At 66.5% G+C, this 25,767-nt stretch overlaps 5 protein-coding genes across 6 annotated transcripts; 3 read left to right on the top strand and 2 right to left on the bottom strand.

Annotated features, from left to right (window-relative positions):
* Positions 1 to 221: 221 nt before the first annotated feature.
* Positions 222 to 2,354, bottom strand: S100A10 (S100 calcium binding protein A10). The gene is made up of 4 exons (XM_075737403.1): positions 2,203 to 2,354; positions 1,043 to 1,190; positions 424 to 636; positions 222 to 383 (listed from the first exon to the last, which is right to left on the bottom strand). Exons 2-3 carry the CDS (start codon positions 1,172 to 1,174, stop codon positions 475 to 477), a joined length of 294 nt encoding a protein of 97 aa, XP_075593518.1. The 5' UTR covers positions 1,175 to 1,190; positions 2,203 to 2,354; the 3' UTR covers positions 222 to 383; positions 424 to 474.
* Positions 2,355 to 5,822: 3,468 nt separating this feature from the next.
* On the top strand, positions 5,823 to 16,602 carry DEDD (death effector domain containing). The gene is made up of 5 exons (XM_075737393.1): positions 5,823 to 5,969; positions 11,332 to 11,710; positions 14,290 to 14,397; positions 14,801 to 14,947; positions 15,039 to 16,602. Exons 1-5 carry the CDS (start codon positions 5,892 to 5,894, stop codon positions 15,413 to 15,415), a joined length of 1,089 nt encoding a protein of 362 aa, XP_075593508.1. The 5' UTR covers positions 5,823 to 5,891; the 3' UTR covers positions 15,416 to 16,602.
* Positions 16,507 to 18,956, bottom strand: NIT1 (nitrilase 1). 2 transcript variants are annotated; one of them, XM_075737394.1, is made up of 7 exons: positions 18,821 to 18,956; positions 18,142 to 18,234; positions 17,803 to 18,063; positions 17,597 to 17,700; positions 17,374 to 17,507; positions 17,162 to 17,287; positions 16,507 to 17,052 (listed from the first exon to the last, which is right to left on the bottom strand). In XM_075737394.1, coding segments are annotated over exons 1-7 (984 nt in total). In that variant the 5' UTR covers positions 18,823 to 18,956; the 3' UTR covers positions 16,507 to 16,788. The 2 variants fall into 2 exon arrangements, with proteins under 2 accessions (XP_075593509.1, XP_075593510.1); XM_075737395.1 differs by lacking the exon at positions 18,142 to 18,234 and having other exon boundaries at positions 18,821 to 18,936.
* Positions 18,957 to 18,985: 29 nt separating this feature from the next.
* On the top strand, positions 18,986 to 19,921 carry PFDN2 (prefoldin subunit 2). The gene is made up of 4 exons (XM_075737402.1): positions 18,986 to 19,079; positions 19,241 to 19,329; positions 19,401 to 19,524; positions 19,652 to 19,921. Exons 1-4 carry the CDS (start codon positions 19,014 to 19,016, stop codon positions 19,829 to 19,831), a joined length of 459 nt encoding a protein of 152 aa, XP_075593517.1. The 5' UTR covers positions 18,986 to 19,013; the 3' UTR covers positions 19,832 to 19,921.
* Positions 19,922 to 20,569: 648 nt separating this feature from the next.
* Positions 20,570 to 25,642, top strand: LOC142598542 (V-type proton ATPase catalytic subunit A-like). Its single transcript, XM_075737383.1, has 14 exons — positions 20,570 to 20,645; positions 20,758 to 20,886; positions 21,352 to 21,566; positions 21,688 to 21,825; positions 21,911 to 22,062; positions 22,535 to 22,697; positions 22,790 to 22,898; positions 23,261 to 23,383; positions 23,498 to 23,612; positions 23,701 to 23,764; positions 24,411 to 24,614; positions 25,020 to 25,114; positions 25,182 to 25,353; positions 25,458 to 25,642. The coding sequence occupies exons 1-14, from the start codon at positions 20,573 to 20,575 to the stop codon at positions 25,548 to 25,550; spliced, it is 1,845 nt and encodes a 614-aa protein (XP_075593498.1). The 5' UTR covers positions 20,570 to 20,572; the 3' UTR covers positions 25,551 to 25,642.
* The last annotated feature ends 125 nt before the right edge of the window (positions 25,643 to 25,767 follow it).

Here is a 25,767-nt window from a genome sequence, read left to right as displayed (position 1 = left end):
CCGCTGCCCCCCCCCGTACCCCTATAGACCCCGGGGGGGGGGGGGGGGGGAATGGGATGGGATATATCCATATCCCTATGGGCGGGGCCACCGCGGGGTGGGGCGGGGCCACGGCGAGGGGGCGTGGTCAGCACCGAGGGGCGTGGTCAGCACCAAGGGGCGGGGTTGTGGGCGTGGCCTTGGCAAAGGGGCGGGGCCCAAGAAACGAGGCGGCTCCGGCGTAGTACAAAACGCTTTTATTGGGGGGGGGGGGGAGCACCCTGGGGTGCCAGGGCAGCACCCTGGGGGGGGGGGGGGAGAGGGCAGCACCCAGGGGTGCCGGGGGGCAGCACCCAAGGGTCTCAGGGCAGCACCCAGGGGTGCCGGGGGCAGCACCCAAGGGTGTCAGGGCAGCACCCAGGGGTGCCGGGGGCAGCACCCAAGGGTGTCAGGGCAGCACCCAGGGGTGCCGGGGGCAGCACCCAAGGGTGCCGCTCACTTCCTGCCCTTCTGCTTCATGTGCAGCACGAAGTAGTCGTTGCAGGCGATGGTGAGCCCGGCCACCAGCGAGAAGAAGCCCTGGAAGCCCACCCGGCCGTCCCGGCTCTGCTCCAGGTCCTTCAGGATCTTCTCCAGCGCCATCGGGTCCCGCTGGTTCTGGGGACACGGGTCAGCGCCCCGCACCCATGTCAGGGCTGCACCCCCCCCCCGGGCTGCCCTGCGCACCCCTGCACTGGGGGCTGGCCTGGGGGGCGGGGGGGGCTGGCCTGGCGGGGTGCTATAGGGTCTGATCTGGGGGTGCTATAGGGTCTGATCTGGGGGAGTACAGGATCCCATCCTGCGGTGCTATAGGGTCTGATCTGGGGTGCTGTGGGGTCCCATCCCGGGGTGCTGTGGGGTCCAGTCTGGGGGTGCTATAAGGTCTAATCCTGGGGTGCTATAGGGTCCAATCCTGGGGTGCTGTGGGGTCCCATCCCGGGGTGCTATAGGGTCCAACCCGGGGGTACTACAAGGTCTAATCCCAGGGTGCTGTGGGGTGCCCCGGGCCCGATCCTGCCCCCACCTCCAGGAAGCCGGGGAACTCCTTCTCCATCAGCGCCCGCAGGTCCTCCTTGCTGAGGTGGTTCTTGTCACCCGCGTACTTGTGGAAGGTGAACATGAGGGTCTCCATGGCGTGCTCCATCTGGGACGGCATGGCTGGGGCCGGGGGGCTGCGGGGGGGGGGGGGGGGGCACAGCTCAGCCGCACGCCCTACAGCCCCCCCCCCCCCCCGCCCCACCGGCAGGCTGAGGCTGGCACCACTCATCACACGTGTGAGCGGTTTTCCAGCCGCCACGAATGACTCAGCTCTGGGCTGCGGCCGCAGGGTGGGGTGGGGGGGGGACGGACACACACACACATGTCCTGCGGGTGTGTCCCGTGTGTGTGTCCCCCCCCCAGCTACGGGGCACCCTGGGGAACCCCGTGAGTCATGGGGGCACACACACACACACGTTGCACAAAGCCCCCCTGGGCAGGGTGCACCCTGCCTCAGTTTCCCCACGGGTGCAGGGGGTGACGGGGGCAGCCCCCAAGCAGCCCCCTCAGGGTGACACCACCCCCCCCCCTCCATCATTTTGGGAAGGGACACCCGGGCCTGGCAGAGGTGTGGGGTGACGCAGCGCGGGGGGACGCCTGCCCCACGCACCGCTGACCCCCCCCAGCACCACAACCCGCCCCCCAACCTCGGGGTGCCCCCCCCGGGCTGCCGGGGGGCTGGGGACACCGGTGCCACACCCCAGCACGCGCCACCGAAACAGGAACTGGCCCAGCCCCCGCCCCCGCCGCCAAAACCTTGGGGGGGCCGGGGGTTGGTGTCCCCCCACTCAGCACCGGGGACCCCCCGGGCCCCCAGCCCGGGCTCTGCTCCCCCCTCCCCCGGCAGGATGCGGCCCCCCCCCAGGGTGCAGGAGCATCTTTTGGGGGGGGTGGTGGGGGGGATGTGCCTCCCCACGGACACCCCCAAACCCTCTGGGGGGTGGTCAGGGTGGGGTGGCCCTGGGGGCACCCTGGCCACGTGCCCACCTTCGGGGTGCCCCTCCAGAGGGGGTGCGGGGGTGTGTGGGGGGGCAGGGTCGGGGTCCCCCTTTGGCAGGTTCCCCACCCGGGGGTGTGTCCCACCCAAATGAGGGGTGCACCTCGGGCCCCCCATGCAGGACGGGCCCCCCCCGGTCCGGTACTCACGGGCAGAGCGGCGCGGAGCGGAGCGCAGCGGGCAGTGGCGGGGAGCGGCGCCGCCCGGGATAGGCACGGCGGGGGCGGGCCGGGGGGGCCGGGGGGGCCGGGGCGGCCCCGATGACTCACCCGCTCCCCGCCCGGCCGCGCTCCGCATTAACCCCTTCCCTCCGCCGGCCGCCCCCGGCCTGCCCCATTGCCCCCCCCAGACCTGCCCCCCCCCATCCTGCCCCATTGCCCCCCCCAGACCTGCCCCCCCAGACCCCCCGGGGCTGACCCCCAGACCCCCCATCCTGCCCCATTGTCCCCCCAGGGCCACCTCCCACCCAGACCTGCCCCCCCCGGCCCCCCCCCTCCTGCCCCATTGCCCCCCCAGGGCCACCTCCCACCCAGACCTGCCCCCCCCGGACCCCCCCATCCTGCCCCATTGCCCCCCCCAGACCTGCCCCCCCAGACCCCCCGGGGCTGACCCCCAGACCCCCCATCCTGCCCCATTGTCCCCCCCGGGCCACCTCCCACCCAGACCTGCCCCCCCCGGACCCCCCATCCTGCCCCATTGCCCCCCCAGGGCCACCTCCCACCCAGACCTGCCCCCCCCGGACCCCCCATCCTGCCCCATTGCCCCCCCCAGACCTGCCCCCCCAGACCCCCCGGGGCTGACCCCCAGACCCCCCATCCTGCCCCATTGTCCCCCCAGGGCCACCTCCCACCCAGACCTGCCCCCCCCGGACCCCCCATCCTGCCCCATTGCCCCCCAGGGCCACCTCCCACCCAGACCTGCCCCCCCCCAGACCCCCCGTCCTGCCCCATTGCCCCCCCAGACCCCCCATCCTGCCCCATTGCCCCCCCCAGGGCCACCTCCCACCCAGACCTGCCCCCCCCCAGACCCCCCATCCTGCCCCATTGCCCCCCCAGGGCCACCTCCCACCCAGACCTGCCCCCCCAGACCCCCCGTCCTGCCCCATTGCCCCCCAGACCTGCCCCCCCAGACCCCCCGGGGCTGACCCCCAGACCCCCCGTCCTGCCCCATTGCCCCCCCCAGGGCCGCTCCCCCCCCCCCCCAGCACCCACCGCTCCCGGCCCCCCCCGTGGCCCCCTCCATCATTGCTACCCCCGGCGGGGACGCCACCCCGGCGCGTGCGGGCTAATTACGACTAATTGGGCGCCGAGGCGTGGGACCCCGCGGCAGCACCCTGCGCGTGGCTGGGTGCCCGGCTCCGCGCGCCGCCCCCGCAGCACCCCGGGGTGCCGGCGCCGATCGCGTCCGTGGGACTCGGGTCGCGGGGGGGGCACGACCCGACCCGACCCGACGCGGGGGTCCCCGGGTGCTGCCCACCCCCCCGGTCCCTGCCTCAGTTTCCCCACCCCGAAAGGGTGCAAAGGTGGAGGGTGGGGCGAGGCCCGTGGGTGCTCCCCCCCCCCATGGGTGCGGGCCCTGCCCGCCCCGCCCCATCTGCTGCAGACGGGGGACCGGCACCCCGAGGGGCCTTTGGCCGGGGAGGGACCCCCCCAGAGCCCCCCCAGAGCCCCCCCTTGTCCCCTGAACAACCCCCCCGACAGCCCCCCCAAGGGCCTGCCCTTCCTCAAAAGCCCCCCCCATAACGCCCAGAGACACACACACCACCACCCCCCCGCCTCACGGACCCCCCCCAGTCCCCAGGAACCCCCCAACCACAGAGACCCCCCCACACCCGCAGCGCCTCTGCCCTCAGTAAAGATGGCGGCGCCTCCTCATGTTCCGTAATAGGCGCGAAGCCGCGCCCGGCGGACCCCGCCTGCCCTCTCCCGAGATGGCGGCCTCGCCCCCACGTGCTCTAAAGGCGTGGCGGCCTTGCCAGCTTGCCCTCGCACAACATGGCGGCCGTTCGCCAATGCTCTCGAAGGGCGCTGAAGCCGGCGGCCGGTGACCCGGATGTTCCCGCCCTTCTGCCCTTATCCAAGAGGGCACCGCGTTCCCCGGCTTTTCCAATGGGAGTGAAGGCGGAGAGGTGAGCGTGGCCCGGATGTGGGCGGGGCCGCGGCCCCGGATGTTGCGTCTCTCCGGAGCCGCGGCGGCCGCCTGCGAGCGGGGAGCGGAGCGGACGGAGCCAACATGGCGGCGCCGAGCCTGGGCAGGCCGTGAGGGGCAGGCCGTGAGGGGCTAGGCCGCGGCACCCTCAGCCCGGGCAGCGCCAGCGGGGCCCGCACAGCGGAGCGGGGGCCGAGCCGGCGGGCATGGCGGGGGCGGCGTAAGGGAGGCCTCGGCGGTCCCTGTGGGTGAGGGGACGGGCCCGGGCCCAAGCCGCCTAACCCTCCCCCCCGTCCTTCCCCCAGCGCCGCCCGGTACCGGGCGGGGGCAGCGCAGGAGAGGCCTCGGGTGCCCGGGGGATGGGGGCCTAGGGGGGCCGCAGTGCCGTGGCCGCGGGGCCGAGCCGCCGCCCGCGGAGCCGCCCCCCCCCCCCCCCCCCCCCCCCCCCGCCTCGGGCCGGCGGCCCCTCGCCGCCCTCCCCGCCCCAGCCCTTCCCGGGGCCTTACGGGGGAGGACGGGGCCGTCCCCGAGCGGCGGTTGCTGGACTTTCGACCGAGAGGCTTTAAAAAAACCCGACCCGGGTGCTCCCCGGCTGCGGGGGGGAGGCCGGAGCCGAGCGGCCGGGCCCTGCGGCATGTGCCGGTAACGGGGAGGGAAGGACCGAGCGGGGGTAGGGGCGAGCGGCGCAGCCAGGCCTTAGCCGCCTTCCGATCACCCTGCCTTGGTGAGTCAGTGCTGTGTTTTGGGAGCCTTAAGCTTAACTTCTGGGCGAGTCAGAGGGGGTTCGACGTTTTAGTATTTACCAGGAGCGCAGGGCAGTGGGGTGCGGGCGCCGAGCGCTCCGGTGCTGGGCCCCGCTCCCGGGCAGGATCCCCTCTGGGAGATAAACTAGTCCGAAGGAGCCGGTGGGGAGGAGGCGAGCGCTCTGCTTGTGAGTAACCGCGAAGGAGAAGGTATGGGCTGAATTTTAGAGGAGTAACTCGGTTCGGATGACCTTCTCTTGGCTTTTTTTTTTTTTTTTTTAATCAAGGTTTGTCACTTAACCCGATCCGGTTTCTGGAGGAGTTGCTATACTGAGAGAGCAAATCGCGGTGTAAGGTATTCTGAGCGCCCTGCCCGTCGCCTCGGCTTGTGAGGGCGGCGTTAAGAAGGGGACAGGGGAGTTAGTTCTTCAGGAATGGTGTCTTTAAAAAAAGAAATGACCTAGAGAGCGCAGGGTGAGTTCTGGACTCTACTTTTCCTCCTCCCTGCGTCCGTAAATTATTAAGTAGGAAAAAAGGAAGGTTTGAGGGGAAAAAAAAAATAAAATTGGGTGGCTTCTGGCAAGTCGACCAGCTTTAACACTGACCGGTGATACCCGAATCTGGAAGTGTGGCTTCCCTGCTACAAGAGCCATACGTGAAACTCTCTGTAGGAGCTTCTGCGGTTTTGTTGGGTAGCTTATTTAAAAAGTTCAGGAGAAAAGGGGATAGAAGACTTCTTAAAAACACTTTGGCTTGATCGTTCTTCGAGTCGTGGATACAAGCAAGACCAGACGAGCTCCTCGCTAAGGTGGGTGTTCCTCTGTGTTTGGGGTTTTTAACGTACTAACGATTTGCTCATCCCTCCTCTCCTGTAAGGAGCCGCGCGTGCGCGGGGACGGATCGGGAGAGGCTCAGTCCTCCGCACGCAGACTTATCTCTGGGCTCTGATGGCGCCTGCCTGTGCTAATAACTGCGCGGTTGGGCTAAGTGTCCTGGCTCGGAAAAGTTTGGGAGCTTGGCTGCGGGTGAGTCCTGATCAGGCCTCTTGTTGCTGCCGGAAAGGGTGAGGTCGGTAAAGCCAGCGGTGCCTTGCCGGTGAGCGATCCGGGGAGATCTGGGTGCGATCCAGGGCTCCGGCGGGGAGCTGGCGGGCGCTGCCCGGCTGACGTCGGTGTCGGCGCGTCCCCTGCCCGCGCTCCCGTTTCCATGGCTCGAGCGTCGCGTGCGGTTACGCGCTGGCGTAGGGGAGAGCAGCTCCAGTGCCGCTTTGGGATTTTATTTAGGATTTTGCTCTCTTTTTTTTTTTCCCCCCTGCGGTGGCTCGGACACCGTTCCCGGCTGGCGGCAGTGGTGCTCTGTCTCGGCACCCCAGCGGTAACCAGAGGGAGTTGTTTCTGTGGGGTCTCTTTGCTGGGGCTGGTCAGGGCAGGCATTGTCAAGGCTGTGGCTGCCACTCAGTGGCAGAAATTAGATTGGGGGATTAATTGATGTGGCGGGAATTAGATGGGGTGACGAATGGAAGCGAAAAGCACTTTCTGTACTCAGAAACGAAAATCCTCCCTCCCCAGCTAAACCCATGCAGCAAAAAAATCCCCCAACCCTACCCTGAAACAACCGCTCACAGAACTATTTTTGCACCTGGCTCGTTCTCGTGGGGTTACACACACTTTGGTGACGCAGCCTGGCTGAACGCTGCTTCCTCCTCCTCCTCCTCCTCCTCTGGCCTTCCCTGCCGTGGGGTGTCCGGGGATGGCCGCGCACGCTTGTCTGCTGCCGGTGAAATCCAGCGTGTTTTGCTGGGCTGGGACTAGTGGGTTTGCTGTCATAAGTGGGGGGTTTTGCGCCCATTAGTGGGGGGGGGGGTTGGATCTTTTTTCCACCCTACGGGTGTTATTGTACCAGCTCAGACCCGCTGACCCAGATACAAAGTGCTACAGAGGGAAGGTCAAAAAAAAAACCAAACCCAAACCTTCACCAGCCCTCCAAAGAGGACAATTATGGATTAATCTTATTTCTTGTCGGGCCGTCCTCGGCACAGCAGGAGCCGTTTATATCCCCGCTTTTCTCCTTGATCCGTCTCGTCCTGCAGCGAGGTGGTCAGCGGGGGTTACCTGTGCTGCGGGGGCGATGCCTTGGGATGAGGAGTGTGCAGGGACAGGCGGCAGGGTGGCCACACCGCGGGCAGCGTCCCGTCCGTCTGCCAGCCCGGAATCGGGAGGATTTGCCGTGGCTGGGTGTCTGCTCCCGCAAAGAAGGGACCAGTGGCCTCGGTGAGTGGCTACCAAGCCCGTGGCGCCTCCGGCGCAGTCGCAACGGGTGGGATCCGGGCCCTCCGCTCGCCACACGTGTGAGCCCTTTCCCGAGGAAGGAGAGGGGAAGGAACGTGGGTTTGGTGTGACAGTGACCGCAGGAGCTGTCGGGAGGAGAGCCGGGCAGCCGGAACGACTCGAGACTAATTGTTTTTTGCACAGGCAGCTTCAGGTTGAAGGTGTCTGAAGAGGAGAGGAAGAAATCTCCTGGCCACCCGTCCCTGGCAGTGTTCAAGGCCAGGCTGGACGGGGCTTTGGGCAACCTGGGCTAGCGGAGGGTGTCCCTGCCCGCGGCAGGGGGTTGGAACGAGCAGATCGTTAAGGTCTTTCCAACCCAAACCGTTCTGTGATGCTAACCGCTGCCGGGGCGGTGAAACCAAAGCGTTCGGCTGTTTGTTTCTGTTTGCGTTTCCTTCTCTTTGGTAATCGAGCGTGTTGGGAAAGTTGGGGTTCGGGTTCTGCCTCGGGCTCCGCGGTGCCACTGATCCGGCTCTGCCGCGGCCGGCGCTCGCCGAGTTGAGCAGGATCAGGTCTGGTCTGCAGCGAAAACGCGACTAGGTGTCTCCCTCGCATCTGTTTGCAGCGTGCCGGACGGGGGAGGCTGGGATACGGCTGCTCCGGAAAATTCACCCCAAAGCCAGATTTTAACTTGAAGTTGGTATTTGTGATTTCTGTGCCCGGCCAGGCAGGAATGCGCTGCGTGGGTCTGGGGTTTTGTGGCACTTAGCTGAACTTCAGCGGCAAAAATCCCCGACGTCCGCACGGGTTAAGGCAGAAGTCCGAGTAAGGCTCGGACTGGTTAACTGCAGAGCTTTGTAGGCACCAAAAGCTTGTTTTTCCTGTTCACCTCAAATTATTTTAATGATCCTGGAGCGCTGCGGAAAGTCTCATCCTGAGCGGGCGTGATGTGCTGCTGGTTTGTGCCAAGGGCAGGCAGGGGTCCCGTCACTTCTGCCCCAGTACGGCAGAGCCACGGTGCCGTCGGCTCGCTGGGGCGCGGGCAGCTCCTCGTTTTCCGCTGAGAGGTTTTTTCCTGTTCCGTACGGGGGCCGTTCCTTGAGTAAAATGGAAGGATTTTATAGAGTTGTTTTTTTGTTTTTAATGTGCGCAGCGAAGCGCTCCAGCCTTCCGACCCTGTGGGTTTGGGACGGGAGCAGAGCCAAAGGCGAGGGGAAGCAGGGATCTCTTCCAAGTAGCGGCTGCTGGAATCCCCTACTTGAAAAATCAATTTAACAGCTTTTTGTGGGTTTGGGTGGTGCAGCTCTAAGGAACTGCCCCCTGGGACTCAGTACTTCCCCCCACTTAAAGCCTCTTTCTACTGAATCTCTTGTGTTTAGGCAGCACAATGTCAAATTGCCTCTTTGTTTTGGTTTTTTTTTTAGCCTCCCTGGAAGGAAAAAATGCAATGTAATTCCAGGGTGGTAGGTACTAAATAATCAAACTGATAGCGTCTGCCTAATTTCTGCTTCGGGTTTATGCAACACAGTGCTTGGCAAACCCGACTGCAGAAAAATGAGCCATTTTAAATGAAGCTGCTATAAAAGAGGGTCCCAAAGAGCGGCTCCCGGCCGCTGCCCGGGTTTGGGTGGTTCCTCCCGGTTTTGTGGTTCTGCTTTGGGGACAGAGGTCGGGTTTGGGGCTGCCGCGGGCTGGTGTTGTGGTGTAAATATCCAGGCAATTAGCTGATAAGTGGGTGTGTGGGTTTATGTTCAGTTTTTTATCTCCGGGAAGAAAGCGGAGACCTCACCTTGCGCCTCCCGTGCTGCTTTCTCGTGTGTTTTACTTTGTGCAGGAATATCGACGGTTCCCGTCGCGCAACCCCAGACCAGAGCGGGTGCACGGCGTCTGCAAACCCGACGGCAGGGTGGGAGCGGAGGGAGAGCCGTGGCTGCCGCTCGAGCCATGCGCGGGCTCCTTTACTGGTCCACACTGGTGCTGCAGCACCGAAAACAGTCTGGGTGCGGCCAAGGAGCGCTGGGGACTTTGCCGGCAGCTTGAAAGGCGGCTTTCAGCAAAGACCATGGTTGCTCTCGGTGGTTTTTCCGCTCCTGACAGCGGCCATCAAGACTAAGGATTGTTTGTCTTATTTTTTTTTTGCTCTTTTGGTCTGCGTTCACGCAATTACAGCGTCGATATTCCGTTGTGGCGCAGCCACAGCTCCTGGTAAAGGCCTCTCCGTAGCTTGGCTTTCACAGGGCTCATGAGACCGGAGAAATCCGTTCCCTCTCCTGGGATGTGCCGGGCTGCGGCCCAGCGCTCCCAACTTCTCCGTGGAGCTGATGCGGCTTGGCTCCTGGGGCAGGAGGAGCTGTTGGAGAAGAACCAGGGTGCTTTATTCTGATTTTGTTTTTTTTTCTCCCCTCTGCCCTGCACGACGATGGCTACAGGCTGTTTGTACCAAGAAATATCTTCACTAGAAGCTGTATTGATACGGCTTTTCTACTTGGGGGGCAGCTATCCGGTATATAGTGCCCTCTCCTCCCCAGCCTGAGCCGTGTCAGACTGTTTTCAGAGCAGCAGTTGCTCAACACATTTTTAATTTAAGCTATTTCCATTTACAATGGGAATTTAAAACACTTCCATTGAGTGCTGGCAGCTGCCGGAGCGGAGACGGGCCCCACCGAGGGCTCCCCGTCCTGTCCCTCCGCCTGCCCCGGGCCAGAGCGTGAGTCACGGTCGTGCTGGGAAGAGATGGGAGATTCCAGCCGGTGTACCGTGTTTACGCCGCTGCCTCGCTGTTTTGGGAACCGTAACCAAGGAAAGCAGCTCTGTGGTGATGCCGGCTGGGCTCGGTGAGCTCTCTGGAGGGAACAGGGAGCCACAACCCGGTGTCACGCAGAGCAGAGAGCCACCGATTTCAGTGTCTGCAAAACCACAGGGGTGGTATCGGGCTGTGATCTCTGCCCTCCTGCCGCCTCTGTTCCGGCATCCCGTGGCGGCGGAGGACTCCTGACCCGGTTAAACGAACGAGCGCCGTCGTTTTAGGATATAAACGTGATGCAATGACGGCGTGACTCTCCTGTACGGCATGCGTGCCGGCACGCCGAGGGTGTGCCTGGGGCAGGTGCCTTTGTGCCACGGGTGCTACCGCCGGCCCGAGACACACTGCGGGTGCTTAAATGGACTCTGGGGGTTCAGAGCCCCTCCAGGCAGCTCTGGGGGTGCCCCGGGTCTGTGGGGTGCCCCAGCCCGGCCCAGCGCCCGTGCGGTACAGTTCACTCCTAACCCAATCACCACGTGCCCCGAGCGACTGGTGTTGTCGAACAGCCGGTCACCGTTTCCCGGCTGACTCGGCGTGGCAGCACCGTGCTGTCCCCAGGCGTGGGACACCTTAACGTCACCCGCTTCACTGCGACAGCGCTCGGTCCCTGATCCCCAAAGGAGGCCTGACGAGGGCTGCGATCCTGCGGGTCCATCCTGTTTTCGGCTGGGTGTGTGACTCCCCGCGGCTCCTGGTGAAGAAACAAAACTGTCGGTGCTGCTGAGAGCCGGGCGACGGCGGAGCCGCGAGGAACTTCCCCAGGGGGGGCCGTAACCGGGTGAGAAACCTGCTGAGACGAGGAGGGTGAGCCCCGAGCCGGCTGCCGCAGCCAGTCTGACGAGGCTCGCTCTCCTCTGACTTTGAAACCGAACAGGTCGGGGCACGTCGAGCGGCCGATTTGCTTCTCCCTTGATGTTTCGGCGTGATACCGGTGGCTGCGCCAAATGGCTTCGCGCGGTTGGTGCCCGCCGGTGCGGCGGCGGAGGGTTTCGCTGGGGCTGTCGAGCTGCTGGCTCGGCTTTGCCAGGGGCCGCGGGGCCCCGTTGGTCCCCACCCGCCTCATGGTAGAGCCCCGTAGCTCGGAGGCGTTTCAGCCAGACGGTGTTTGGGTTCGAGTTAATGTGGTAGAGCCCGGCGCCGTCAGTCTGGTACCCGGCCCTCCCGTTTTGGTGTGAGATGCTCCGGCGGAGGAGAGGACGAGCCACTGCCAGGCGCAGAGCTGCGGCGGAGGGATGCAGAGCGGGGTTGTTAATCAAGTATCGCTGGGGAAGGGATTAAATCCTCTTGGCCCTCTCTCTCTCTCTCTCTCCCCCCCAGGGTTGCGGCACTCGGAGGAGCCCTCGGCTCGGCACGTGCCGGCAGCGGTGGAAGATGGCTGCCTTCAAACGGAGCCGAGCGCAAGCCTGGCCGGAGGAACGGGGCGACCGGGAGCACGGGCTGTACAGCCTGCACCGTATGTTTGACATCGTGGGCACCCACCTGACCCACCGGGATGTGCGGGTGCTCTCCTTCCTCTTCGTGGACGTGATCGACGATTACGAGAGGGGGATGATCCGCAGCGGCAGGGACTTCTTGCTGGCGCTGGAGCGGCAGGGCCGCTGCGACGAGACCAACTTCCGACAAGTGCTGCAGTTGCTGCGGATCATCACTCGTCACGACCTGCTGCCCTACGTCACCCTCAAGCGGCGACGGGCCGGTAAGTGACGTCGCTGGCAGCCTGGCCTGTTCCCTAACGAAGCCCGCTTCGTTATTCAGCTGTCCCCTGTTTCTCCTCCGCTGGTTAAAGGACCACGAGGTTTGTGGGGACAAACAGCTGCCAGGACAGCTGGGAAATGCAGGCAGAAAAGGCAAAAAAAGGTGTTTTATAGGGTTTTAGCAAGCACACGCGTGCAGGTTTGGGGGGTTAAAGCCTCGCTTGGTTCCTGGCAAGCACTGAGGTTGTTTCCTTTCTGTAGTGGCAGAGAACTGGATTCCTGCCGCATGCTGTGCACAGACTCCCAGCTCCTGCTGCTCGTCCCTGGTTTTCGGGAAATGCTCCTTTCGGCCCCAGTTCCTGCCTGGGGCACGATGCTGTGGGTGGCACCGGGGCTGTAGCGAGGAGGAGCTGGGGGGTCTGGCGTGCTGTCGGCTTGGGGGGAAACCCGCCCGTTTTGGGAAGGTGACCCAAGGCCGGAGTGAGAAACCCCTGTCTGAACTCAGATTATTTTTTTCCCCCCCCCCATTTTCTACTGGGATGTCCCAAACCGCCCTCCTTCAGCCGCCCCTTTTCCCCTCACTCTCTCCTGGCTCAGAGACCCCAGCAGTGACCCTTCAGATCTGGGTAATTCGGTGGGTTTTGGGTCACTTTGTGGAGCTGCCAGGCTGAGCTGACCCCCTGCCCTCCGCCTTTATGTTTTTTGATTAAACCCCTCGTTTTACAGTTTAAAGAACCTAACTCAGATTAACCAGAACCTGAGGAGTCACAAAGGAGACTTGTTGCAGGGGATGCGTAAGGCAGCTGCTCCAGCAGGATTCAACCTCTGAAATTTGCATTTTTCTCTTGAAATTAGGATAATTGGGCTTTCTTGGCAGCTCCAGGCAGCCGAGTCTCCCCGGTTTCTGCTCGCACCGTGGGCAGCGGTGCTGTTCCCCGCCAGCGCTTGGGAAAGCGGCAAGCACAAGTAGAGGCAGGCGTTAAAACCTCCCTTGTTTTTGGGGAGCACCTACAACCCTGCCTGCTTGGGCTCAGCCCGGACACTGTGAGGATTTTCCCGTTATCCAGCCTTTTCCAGGAGCCTTCCCAGCGATGCCGATCCACGGAGCGCGTGGCTGGATCCACGGCTCCGTGTCCCCCGGTTTGCGTAGGGTTTCGGGGTGTCACAGCATTATTTTTCTGTCTCTCAAGCAGGGTTTTTGCTTGTTTTATGCAAAAATCCAAGCTGAAGGGACACATGGCACTTGACTTGAAGCCAGGCCAGCCCTCCCCGCGTCAGGTTTTGGTGTTTTCGGGGTGAGACGGATGCTTTGATATGAAAATGCGATTCCCTGCGTGGTCGGGGAGCCAGAGGTTGGCGTTCGCATCTCCGTACCCGTGAGATCTTGTTCTTGCTGTGTCCCCGGCCGTGCTTGGGTGGAAACGGGTTAATTAAATGCACAAAAAAATAGCATTTAAAAAAGCTTTATTAAGAAAGGCACCTTACATGTGGTTTATAACATGCAGCGCTTTGCGCTTAGAGAGGAGGGATTGATCGGATAAAGGAAGTCTCCTCCGGATTTAACGAGCTGAGGCTCACTTCTGGTTCCCGCGTCCTTCCAGACCCTGCAGCAGCCAGAAGGTCTTGTCTCCTCCTGCCTCGTGCGTAGTCACGGCTCTGAAAAGGAGCCGAAGCCCTGTCCCGAATTAGCTCGGCGCAGCCGGAGCCGGCCGGGCGAAAGTGGAGGGAGCCAGGGATGCTCGTGGCCTTGGCTGGCTTCGGTCCGGTGGGGATGGGAGGGATCTGAGCTCGCCCAACAGCACAAAAACAACCTGCAGAAAACATCCCGGCCCTCAAAAACAACTCGTTTCTCCAGATAACTCGTTTCTCCCCGTAATCTTTGCTCAGCGGCTGCTTCTGCTCAGCAGCCTGACTCTCCTCAAACCCCCGTGTCCTGCCAGCACACAGGTTTGGTTTGCTAAAGCCGGGGAAATCACGTAGGCTTAACATTTTGGGCGTACGCTGGTTTGTCCTAAAGCATTTCAAGCAGCTGGGTCCATCCCAGGGGCCCGGAGCTGCCGCCAGCTCCGCTCTGCCGGGGAGGAGGAGGAGCGGCGGCTCCCCCAGACCTTTGCTCAGACCCACACAGCTCGGGTAGGATGAACCCGGGTACGTACGACCCGGTGTCGGCGCGGCAATCGCCTTGGCCGGAGTTTCTCCCATGGGATTGCGCGTGCGCGACGTCGCCGATCCGTCTGTGGTAACCGCTGGAAACAGCCTTTCCCACACTGCGCTAGAAGGGCTTGGCTCCCGAATCGAGGGGTTTTTCCAAGAGGACTGGCTGGAGAAACAGCTGAAGGACGTGCCGCCGCGCTGGGGGGGTGTGGAACAGCTTAAGCACGTGTCGGTGCCTGCTGCGTCGGAGGGATCTGCCCTGGCCTCTCCCCTGAAGGGGCCCGTGTCCCCTCTGTCCCCCCCTGAAGGGGCCCGTGTCCCCTCTGTCCCCCCCTGAAGGGGCCCGTGTCCCCTCTGTCCCCCCCCGAAGGGGCCCGCGTCCCCTCCGTCCCCCCCTGAAGGGGCCCGCGTCCCCTCTCTCTTCCAGTGTGTCCGGACCTGGTGGACAAGTACCTGGAGGAGACGTCCATTCGCTACGTGACGCCCCGAGCTCACAGCGAGGCAGAGCACGGGCTCGGCCACCCCCATAAATCAGGTGGGTGCGGATGCTCGCTGCCAGACCGGGGGTTTGGTCCGTGGGGATTCGGGGGTTTGGTCCGTGGGGATTCGGGGGTTTGGTCCGTGGGGATTCGGGGGTTCGGTCCGTGGGGATTCATTGGGATTGTCCCGCTTTTGTCTTGTCCGTTCCCACTGGGAGCGTGGGGACTCGTCTCTGGGTGGGGTGATGGTGGAAGTGCAGTGCCGCAGGGAGGCCGTTCGGTCTCTGGGTGTAATTTGGGGCTCCCCAGGCTCCCGGGGACGCCCCTTGGGACGGGGAGGGGGGGACAGCCGGGAGGTGACAGCGGGGGGGAGGGCTGGAGCTTGGCCTCGGGGATGGGGCAGATGTGGAGCCCCAGCAGCCAGGGGAGCGGGGGGCTCAGTGTCCCCTCCCCGCGCAGTGCCTCCCCACCACCCCGTGGTCTGCTGCTCCCCCGCGGGACCCCAGATATGTACCAAGAGGCCCGGCCGCGGCAGGACCCCCCTCAGCAGCCAGCGCAAGAGGAGGAAGTCGGCGACGCCGGACCCCAAGGAGAAGCAGACCTGTGGTAAGAACCCCTGGGGATGGGGGGGGCTCGGGAGGTTTGGGGGGTTCCCACCCCACGCCGGAGCACTCACCGCTCTCCCCGCTTCCCTCAGACATCCGCCTGCGAGTCCGAGCCGAGTACTGCCAGCACGAGACGGCACTTCAGGGCAACGTCTTCTCCAACAAGCAGGACCCCTTGGAGCGCCAGTTCGAGCGCTTCAACCAGGCCAACACCATCCTGAAGTCCCGGGACCTGGGCTCCATCATCTGTGACATAAAATTCTCAGAGCTCACCTACCTCGACGCGTTCTGGCGCGATTACATCAACGGCTCTTTGCTGGAAGCCCTCAAGGGCGTCTTCATCACGGACTCGCTCAAACAAGCCGTGGGCCACGAAGCCATCAAACTGCTGGTCAATGTGGACGAGGAGGATTACGAGGTCGGGCGGCAGAAACTCCTGAGGAACTTGATGCTGCAGTCAGCTCCCTGACGCCCGGCGGCTGCTCGGTGGGATCCACGCTTTTTCCTTTTTTTTTTCTTTCTTTTTTTTTTTTTTTTCTAAAAGAAAAGGAAAAGATGATTGAAAATCCCTGCCTGGTACTGTGCAACTCTGGGTTCGGAGCGGGGCTGGAGCCGCGGGGAGCGCCGGAGGCTGACGTGTTTCCTCACCCCTTCCCTCTCCTGTCACCTCTGTCACCTCCTCTCGCTTTGTTTTCCTTTTTTTTTTTTTTGTTCTTCCTCTTTTATTTTGTATCCATTAAAAACAAAAAAAGGCAAAAATCCTGCCTGGGGCACGTCAGTGGCGGGGCTGGGCGAGCTGCGAGTGACGGCGGGGGGGAGCTCGGCAAAGCTTCGTAGCGGGGTGGGTCCCTGTGGTGCCTGCGCGGGGTCTGGGGGTGGCTGTGACCCCCCTGCCCTTGTGTCACCGTCCTGGGGGGCTCCATGTGCCGGGGGATGCTTCGCCCCCCTCCCCGTTTCTCCCTCAAATACCCCGTCGCCTCAGTGGGTTTCTCAGGAGTAAAACTGTCCCTGCGGTGTCCCCGGACCATGTGCCTTTGTGTCCCCCTCCCCTGCGGGGGCCGGGGGGAGGACCAGCGCCGAGGGACGCCCCGAAACCTCTCGCCTGTCCCCTCCACCTCGTTACCCCCCCCCCCCAACCCCCTGCAGCCGCCCGGCTCTGTCCCTCCCCTCTCCAGCTGGCAACTGGGACAAACTGGGGACAAGGAGCAGGCTGGGGCGGCGGGCTCTGCCTGTTGCTGGCAGCAGGCAGCAGAACCTCTGCCTGCGCTCTGCCTGCATGTGCGGAGAGCCCCCACAGTGGCCGTTTGTGTGCCCCCCCCCCCCCCCCCCCCGGCCATGGCCTGTTGGCCCCAGGGGGATCGATTTTTGTTTTCCAGCACCGTGCTGGTTTTGTGGTTTTTCTCCCCGTCCCCGCTCAGCTGCTGGTGGGGTGTGGACCCCCTCCGGGGTGGGGGGCAGCCCCCCCAGGACTCGTGGTGCGTGTGGGGCCCCCCCCCCCCGCCCAGGGCACACAGCCCCCCCTCCCCCCCTGCTTACGGACGATTCTGGCACAACTCGGTGTAATTTCTGTGACTTCTGTATTTTTTAAACTTCAATATAACAGTCATATTCCCTGTGTAGCTTTTGGGTTTCTTGAAATAAACATCTACCGCAGCACCCGGCTCCTTCCTTCCGCCCCTGTGCCCCCAGCTGGGGGGGACACCCCAAAAAAGAGGGGAGCCGCCCTCCTGGCTGCAGCACGGGGAGCCCTGAGCGCATCTTGCTGCCGCATTTTGGGGGAGAAACGGTCTGAAATGGAGCAGATCTGGCCCCGCTACAGATTTTAACGCACCGGAGAGCGGCTCATGGCACTGATGCCACGGTGCCGTAGAGGTCGGGCCGGCGGTGGCTGTGCACCGGGATCTCCCGGCGGATTCGGTGCAGGTAGTCGAGGTCGATCTCGGCGTAGCAGAGCCCGGTTCCCTCGCGGCACTGGGCCACCACGGCGCCCCAGGGATCCACCACCAGCGCGTGGCCGTAGGATGTCCGACGCTCGTGGTTCTTCCCGGTCTGGGCGGCCGCCACCACGTAGCACTGGCTCTCGATGGCCCGGGCCCGCAGCAGCACCTGCCAGGGAACGCGGCGCTGCCGGCGGTGCCAAACCGCAGCCCCCCCCCGACGCAGGGGGACATGGGGCAGAGAGCGGGAGTTGGCCGGGGGCCGGGACCGAACTCACCTCCCAGTGTGCCGAGCCCGTGGGGACGGTGAATGCCGAGGGGTAGGTGAGGATCTCTGCGCCGGCACGCCGCAGCGCCAGCGAGATCTCGGGGAAGCGCAGGTCGTAGCAGATGGAGAGGCCGAGCTGGCGAGGACGAGGAGGAGAACGTCAGCGAGGGGAGCAGAAAGGGGACACCCCCCCATCCCCAGAGGTGCCTGTCCCCCCCGTACCTTCCCCGCTGGCGTGCTGACCGGCGGCACGATCTCGGTGCCGGGGTTGGTGAAGCTGCTCTCCTTCATGGTGACGCGTCCCTCCAGCTCCACGTCACACAGGTGCGTTTTCCTGTAGGTGGCCACGAGGTGACCTGGGGACAGCGGGGTGCAGGCGGGGTCACACACACGTCTGCAGGGGCCGGGGACCCCCGGTTGGCACGGCAGCGCCGGCGGTTCTCACCTGCGGCGTCCAGCAGCGCGTGGCAGTTGTAGATGCGCTGCGTGGTCGGCCAGTCCTGGCCACGCTCATGGAAGCCGCCCAGGGACAACCACACGCCGCAGTCCCTGGGGAGACGGACCCGGCATCACCCCGGCTCTGCTGGGGACCCCGCGGCTGCACCGGTGGCTCCATCTCGGCCGTGCCAGGGTGGGGGTCCCGGTGAGTACCTGGCCAGCTCGGCGTAGCGTCCCATGAGATCCCCGTCCAGGCCCTCGGCCAGGCTGAGTGTCTGCGCCGTGTCGGAGCCGATGTAGTCGAAGCCCTCGGGGAGGAAGACGAGGCAGGCGCCACGACGCGCCGCCTCCCGCACCAGCCCGGCGCAGGCGGCAAAGTTCAGCTCCTTGTCGGGCGTGGAGGTGACCTGGCCCACGGCCACCAGCGGCTTCAGCCCCGGGGGACCCGCCATGGCGCGGGGCGGGCGCAGGCAGCTGTGGCACAGCGCGGACGTCACCCCGCCGGGAACCGCGGCAGCCCCCCGGGGCCGGCACCGGTCACCCCCACGGTACCTGTCTGGGGTGCCGGAGCTGCGCGGGCGTCCCGGGGCGCACGGGGGGGCCGAGAGCAGGGAGCGCAGCGGGGGCCGGGGCACCGCTCTCAGCCTGGGGCAGGGGCACCCGCGGTGGGGAGGGGGTGACGGCTGCTGCCGGGGGCGGGGGACACGGCCCTGGGGGTCCAGGGGATGGGGACGGTCCCCACACGGGGGCCTGTGAGCGGCTGTCACGGGCCACCCCCCCCCCGGCCCCGCTGCCCCCAGCCTGCCTGCGGTGACCTGCTGAGGCCCCAACTGCCCCAGCACCCCCAAACTGCCCCCAGACCCCCTAAAATGCCCCCAGCACCCCCCAACTCACCCAGACCCCCCCAGCACCCCCCAAACTGCCCCCAGACCCCCCAACGCCCCCCAACTCACCCAGACCCCCCCAGCACCCCCCAAACTGCCCCCAGACCCCCCCAACACCCCCCAACTGCCCCCAGACCCCCCCAGCACCCCCAAACTGCCCCAGCTCTGCCCCACCTCAGCCCCCCCACCTGCCCCCAGGCCCTCCCGACCCCCCCAATGGCCCAGTTTGCCCCAAATCTCCCTCCCGCACCCCTCCAATCGACTCCTGCTCTCCCCCCAACTGCCCCCCGGCCCCTGCACGCCGCCCCCGGACCCCCCAGACCCCCCCGACCCCCCCAGACCCGTACATGTCCCACCGGCGGCACCGCGGGGACGCGGGCAAAGTCCCCCCCTACGGCCGCGCCCTCAGTAAAGATGGCGCCGGCGTCGCCTCACTAGGCAGCGCCGCTGCCCATTACCAAGATGGCGCCCGGCCGGGCCCCGCCCCGTTTCCGGCAGATCCCGGAAGGGGCGGGTCCCGCGGAGCAGGAGCGGGGGAAGATGGCGGACAGCGCGAAGGGGCGGCCGGCGGCCGCGGCCGGGGGGAAGGCGCTGACGGCCGAGCAGGTCCGGGCCGCGGAGCGGCGGGGGTGGGGACCCGGGCACCGGGGGTGCGGCCCGGGGCAGGCCCCTGGCCGTGGGAGGAGGGGGGGGGGGAGGAGTCCCGGGCGGGCCCGTGTCACGGCGGTGGGGGGGTCCCAGCCCCGTCACCGTCCCCGTCCCCGCAGGTCGTGGCCCGGTTCAACCGCCTGCGGCAGGAGCAGCGCGGCCTGGCCTCCAAGGCGGCCGAGCTGGAGCTGGAGCTGAACGAGCACAGGTGGGCTGGGGGGAGGGGAGGGGAGGGGGCGGGGGAGCGGGGAAGGGGGCGGCTCACCCCTCTGCCCCCAGCCTGGTCATCGAGACGCTGCGGGAGGTGGATCCCACGCGGAAGTGTTACCGCATGGTGGGCGGCATCTTGGTGGAGCGGACGGTCAAGGAGGTGCTGCCGGCCCTGGAGAACAACAAGGAGCAGGTGAGGGGCGGCCTGCGCCCCCCCCCCCCCCCCGGGACCCCCCTCCCCGGGGACCGGCCCCTCTCCCGGCTGCACCCCCACACGCATCCCCCCCCCCCCCCCCCCCCCGCCCCTTCTCTCTTCCCAGATCAGCAAAATCATCGAGACGCTGAACCAGCAGCTGCAGGCGAAGGGCCGGGAGCTGAACGAGTTTCGGGAGAAGCACAACATCCGGCTGGTGGGCGAGGAGGACCCCAAGCAGCCCCCCAAGGAGGGCGCCGAGGGGGCTGGGGCCAAGGGCAGCTCGGCCGGCGTCCTGGTCTCCTAGCCCCCCCCCCCCCCATCCCCCCCCCCCCCTTGGTATTTACTGCTGCTCCTGTCCTGGGTTTGTTAAATAAATGTCTTTTTTTTTTTTTTCTTCCCCTTGGTCACCGGCCAAGCGTGAGGCTGAGGGGGGTGGGGAGGAAAGGGGGGTGCAGGCCTGGAGGGGGGGGCCAGACCGGGGCCAGACACCCCCCCCCCCAGCTCGGCTTGGCTAGCTGCAGGGTGACCTGTCTGGGGCAGGTGGCACTTTGGGGGGGCAGAGGGTGGCTCTGGGACAGACAGGCACCTCCCCGGGGGTGACCGCTGCCACCGTGGCCGGGGGTGACACCCCCGTCACCCCCCATCACCCCTGGGACCGCTGGAGCTGCTGCCCCAGCCTGGCCTGGAACACTGCGGGGGGACCCCAAAGTCAGGGGGGTGGGTGCCATAGGAGCGTGCACACCCCAAAAGGCGGGGACAGGGGACGGGGGGGGGGCAGGTCACTGAGGGACACGGAGGGGACGGGGCAGCCGTGGTGGCACCGGGCAGGGCGTCACCGTCACCCTGAGCGAGCCAGAGGTTGGCGCGTGCCGGCGTGTGCCGGCGTGTGGCACCCCAGGGTGCGGCGGGGGGGCGGGAGGGGACGAGGCCGTTGTTGACTGTACACAGCCCCCGCCCGCAGCGTCACCCACCACCGGCTCCGGCCGGTTCCCCGCGGCCGCCGGCCCCATATAACGCCGGGGACGCCAGGGACGCCGGGGACACCATGGAGGGGCCGCGGCTGGCGGAGGCCGAGCGGGAGAGTCTGCTGGGCTCCGTCCACGGCGTCTCGGGGCCCGGTACCGCCGGCGGGACACGGGGACCCCGACGGGCTTTTTGGCCCCAAAATGGGGCTGGGGGGGGGTACACGGGGTGGGGTGCGGGTGGGGTGACGGTGGTGTGTCCCCGCAGTGGTGACGGCCACCCGCATGGCGGGGGCGGCCATGTACGAGCTGGTGCGTGTGGGGCACGCGGAGCTGGTGGGGGAGATCATCCGGCTGGACGGGGACATGGCCACCCTCCAGGTCTACGAGGAGACCTGTATCCTGCCCGGCAGCCCGTCCCCACGGCCCCCCCGTGTGTGTCCCCCCTCCGGTCCCCCTGTCCTGTCCCTGCCATCCTCTGCTGTCCCCCATGCCCCCCCATCCCCTCCCTGTCCCCCGTCCTGTCTGTTGCCCCTGTCCCCCCTACAGCCCCCCTGTCCTCTCCATGTCCCCCCCCATACCCCTGTCCTCTCCCCGTGCCCCCCCGTCCTGCCCCCCCTTCTCCTTGTCCCCTCCCTGCCCCCCCATCCTGCCCTGTCCCCCCTGTCCCGCCTCTCCTGTCCCCCCCATCCCATCCTGTCCCCCCCCAGCCCCCTGTACCCCCCCAGCCTCCTGTCCCCCCCATCCCATCCTGTCCCCCCCCCCAGCCCCCTGTACCCCCCGCCCCCCCATCCTGCCCTGTCCCCCTCCCCCCCCCCCGGTCCCCATCTCACCGGTGGCCTTTCCTGAGCGCGGGGGGCAGCGGGGGTGCGCGTGGGGGACCCGGTGCTGCGCACGGGGAAGCCGCTCTCGGTGGAGCTGGGACCCGGCATCCTGGGCTCCATCTTCGACGGGATCCAGCGCCCGCTGCGCGACATCGCCCAGCTCACCCGCAGCATCTACATCCCGCGGGGCACCAACGTCCCCGCGCTGCCCCGGCACCTCACCTGGGACTTCGTCCCCAGCAAGGATGTCCGGGTGAGCGGGGACCCCCCCGACGGGGACAGGGGGGAAGGGGTACCCCTTCTCCCGGCACCCCCGGAGGGGACACGGCCGGTCCCCGTTGGGGTCCCGCATCCTCACGGCCGCCCCCCGCCAGGTGGGGAGTCACGTCACCGGCGGTGACATCTACGGGACGGTGGCCGAGAACTCGCTCATCCGGCACAAGATCATGGTGCCCCCCCGGAGCCGGGGCACCGTCACCTACATCGCGCCCCCGGGGAACTACAGCGTGTCGGTAAGGGCGGTGACGGGGCGACGGGGCGGGGGGTGACAGGGGGGTCCCCCCGTCCCGCTGTCCTGCCCGTCCCTGCCGCCCCCAGGACGTGGTGCTGGAGCTGGAGTTCCAGGGCAGCGCGGAGCGGCTGACCATGCTGCAGGTCTGGCCGGTGCGGCAGACCCGGCCCGTGGCCGAGAAGCTGCCGGCAAATCACCCGCTGCTGACCGGGCAGCGCGTGCTGGATGCCCTCTTCCCGTAGGGACCGGGGGGGGACACGGGGGGGACACGGGGGGGACGTGGGGATGGGGATGGGGATGGAGAGAGACCTGGAGAGGGGGGCTGGATGGGGCTGGGGACACGGGGGGCAGGTGGGGACAGGAGTGGGGGACACGGGGGGGACATGGGCACTGGGGACAGGGATGGGGACAGAAACGACATTGGGGGGACAGGGATGGGGACAGGGCTGGCAATGGGGGACGGGGATGGAAGTGGGGATAGGGCTGGAGGTGGCGATAAGGGACGAGGATGGGGGTCGGGGACGGGGACGGGGTGGGGACAGCGGGGGGGCTGGTGGGTGACACTGGGGGGTCACGCACCCCAGACGGTCCCCGGGGGGGGGGACGGGGACAGGGGTCCCTCCCGCCTCACAGGGCTGGGGTGGTGCGGGGGGAACCGTCCCCCCTCCGCAGCCGCCGCCCTCGCCGTCCCCACGCGTCGCCGTCCCCAGGTGCGTGCAGGGCGGCACCACGGCCATCCCGGGCGCCTTCGGCTGCGGCAAGACCGTCATCTCCCAGTCCCTGTCCAAGTACTCCAACAGCGACATCATCGTCTACGTGGGCTGCGGCGAGCGCGGCAACGAGATGTCCGAGGTCCTGCGGGACTTCCCCGAGGTGGGGACGGACGGGTCACGCGGCGGCAGGGTGACGGCCGGCCGGGCGCCGTGGGGCCGGTGGCCGGGCGGTGACGGTGACGCCGTCCCCAGCTCACCATGGAGGTGGACGGGAGGACGGAGACCATCATGAAGCGCACGACGCTGGTGGCCAACACCTCCAACATGCCGGTGGCCGCCCGCGAAGCCTCCATCTACACTGGTGGGCCGGGGACCGCCGCGGGGTGGGGGGGCGTGCACATGTGAGTGTGCGTGGGCACGTGTGAGCGTGTGTGTGGGCACGTGTGAGCACATGTGAACGTGGATGGCATGTGCAAGTGTGCACAGGCACGTGCGAGAATGTGCGTGCGCACGTGTGAGCGTGGATAGCCCACGTGAGTGTGCACGGCACATGTGAGCGTGCACATATGTGCACGCACGCCACGAGGCCACTTGCACGCCCAGCCACGCGCATGGGTGGGTGCGCAAATGGACGTCCGTGAGCTCGCTGGGGCACGTGCCGAGCGTGCGAGGGCCGTGCCGAGCGTGCGAGCCGAGCGTGCGAGCCGTGTGCCGCCGGCGCAGGCATCACGCTGTCCGAGTACTTCCGCGACATGGGCCACCACGTCAGCATGATGGCCGACTCCACCTCCCGCTGGGCCGAGGCGCTGCGCGAGATTTCGGGGCGCTTGGCCGAGATGCCGGCGGGTGAGTCCCGCTCCCAGGACGGGAGAACCCCCCCGCCCCTCCGCCAGCCCCAAGGCCGCGGTGAGGGGCTCCAGTTCATGCCCCCCTCCGCGGGTAACGCCGCACTCCCCGCAGACAGCGGCTACCCGGCGTACCTGGGCGCCCGCCTGGCCTCCTTCTACGAGCGCGCGGGGCGAGCGCGCTGCCTGGGCTCCCCTGCCCGCGAGGGCAGCGTCAGCATCGTCGGCGCGTGAGTGGGGGGGGGGTTGGGGGGGGGTGAGGGGGGGACCCCCCGCCCTGGCACCCCACCGAGCCGCTGCGTCCGCTGTCCCCCGCAGTGTGTCCCCGCCAGGAGGGGACTTCTCGGACCCCGTCACCTCGGCCACACTGGGCATCGTGCAGGTGAGCGGGGTGCGATGGGGACATCCCAATCCCATCCTGTCCCCATCCCCGTCCCCATCCCCATCCCATCCCCGTCCCCATCCCCATCCCCATCCCATCCCCATCCCCATCCCCATCCCCATCCCATCCCCGTCCCCATCCCCATCCCCATCCCATCCCCGTCCCCATCCCATCCCCGTCCCCATCCCCATCCCCATCCCATCCCCGTCCCCATCCCCATCCCCATCCCATCCCCATCCCCATCCCCATCCCCATCCCATCCCCGTCCCCATCCCCATCCCCATCCCATCCCCGTCCCCATCCCCATCCCAATCCCATCCCGTCCCCGTCCCCATCCCGTCCCCATCCCGTCCCCGTCCCCATCCCATCCCCGTCCCCATCCCATCCCCATCCCAATCCCATCCCGTCCCCGTCCCCGTCCCCATCCCATCCCCATCCCATCCCCATCCCCATCCCCATCCCCATCCCATCCCCATCCCAATCCCATCCCGTCCCCGTCCCCATCCCATCCCCATCCCAATCCCATCCCGTCCCCATCCCCATCCCCATCCCAATCCCATCCCGTCCCCATCCCATCCCCATCCCCATCCCCATCCCATCCCATCCCATCCCCATCCCAATCCCATCCCATCGTGTGCCCCCCCAGGTGTTTTGGGGTCTGGACAAGAAGCTGGCGCAGCGCAAGCATTTCCCCTCGGTCAACTGGCTGATCAGCTACAGCCGGTACCTGCGGGCGCTGGAGCCCCACTACGAGGGGCTGCACCCCGAGTTCCCCGCCCTGCGCAGACGGGCCCGGGAGATCCTGCAGGAGGAGGAGGAGCTGGCCGAGATCGTCCAGCTGGTCGGCAAGGTGGGTGGTGGGGGGGTGGGATGGGAGAGGGGTGGGGTGGGATGGAGGTAATGGGATATGGGGTGTGGGATGTGGGGTGGGGATATGGGGAATGGGATGGGGTGGGGATGGGGGTGTGGGATGGGGATATGGGATATGGGGTGGGGGGTGTGGGATGGGGATAAGGATAGGGATATGGGATGGGGATGGGGGATATGGGACATTGGATGGGGGCGATGGGATGGGATGGGGGTGTGGGATGGGGTGTAGAATGGGATATGGGAATGGGAGATATGGGATGGGGATCTGGGATAGGATAAGGATGGAATATAGGTCATGGGGTGGGGACGGGGGATAGGGATGGGACGGGGACATGGGATATGGGGTGAGACGGGGATAGGAACACCCCAGACCCGTCCCCCGCAGGCGTCCCTCGCCGAGGCCGACAAGGTGACGCTGGAGGTGGCGAAGCTGCTCAAGGACGACTTCCTCCAGCAGAACGGCTACTCCTCCTACGACAGGTACCCCCGCCGCCCCGCAGCCCCCCCGCAGCCCCCCGGCCCCGGCCTGACCCCCCCCACCCCCCAGGTTCTGTCCCTTCTACAAGACGGTGGGCATGCTCCACAACATGGTCACCTTCTACGATCTGGCGCGGCACGCCGTGGAGGCCACCGCGCCGGGCGAGCGCCGCGTCACCTGGGCCACCATCCGCGAGAACCTGGGGGACATCCTCTACAAGCTGAGCGCCATGAAGTTCAAGGTGGGTGTATGGGGGGGGACACGACACACACACGGGGGGGACTGTGAGCCCCATTGGGGTTCGGGGGGGGGGGTGTGATGCCACCGTGTCCCCTGCGTCCCCAGGACCCGGTGAAGGACGGTGAAGCCAACATCACGGCAGCCTTCGCCCAGCTCAACGAGGAGATGCAGGCGGCTTTCCGCAACCTGGAGGACTGAAGGGGGGGGCAGGAAAAGGGGGGGATCCGGGTTGGGGGGTTTCCTCTGGAGCTCCCCCCCCCCCCCCCCGTCCAATAAAGGGCCCAAGGCAGCGCGCAGTCTCCAGGCGCGGTTTCCCCACGGTGGGTGGGAGCGTCCGGTCGCGTGTCGTGTGTCCCCCCCCACACTGTGGGCACTGGCACCGGACCCTCGCTGCGGGGGGCCCGGGGGGGGGCCC

This window comes from Balearica regulorum, chromosome 28, assembly GCF_011004875.1.
Source record: "Balearica regulorum gibbericeps isolate bBalReg1 chromosome 28, bBalReg1.pri, whole genome shotgun sequence".
NCBI classification, from domain to species: domain Eukaryota; kingdom Metazoa; phylum Chordata; class Aves; order Gruiformes; family Gruidae; genus Balearica; species Balearica regulorum.
The sequence above is the reverse complement of the archived record's forward strand: the minus strand, read 5'-3'. Positions and strand labels throughout refer to the sequence as shown.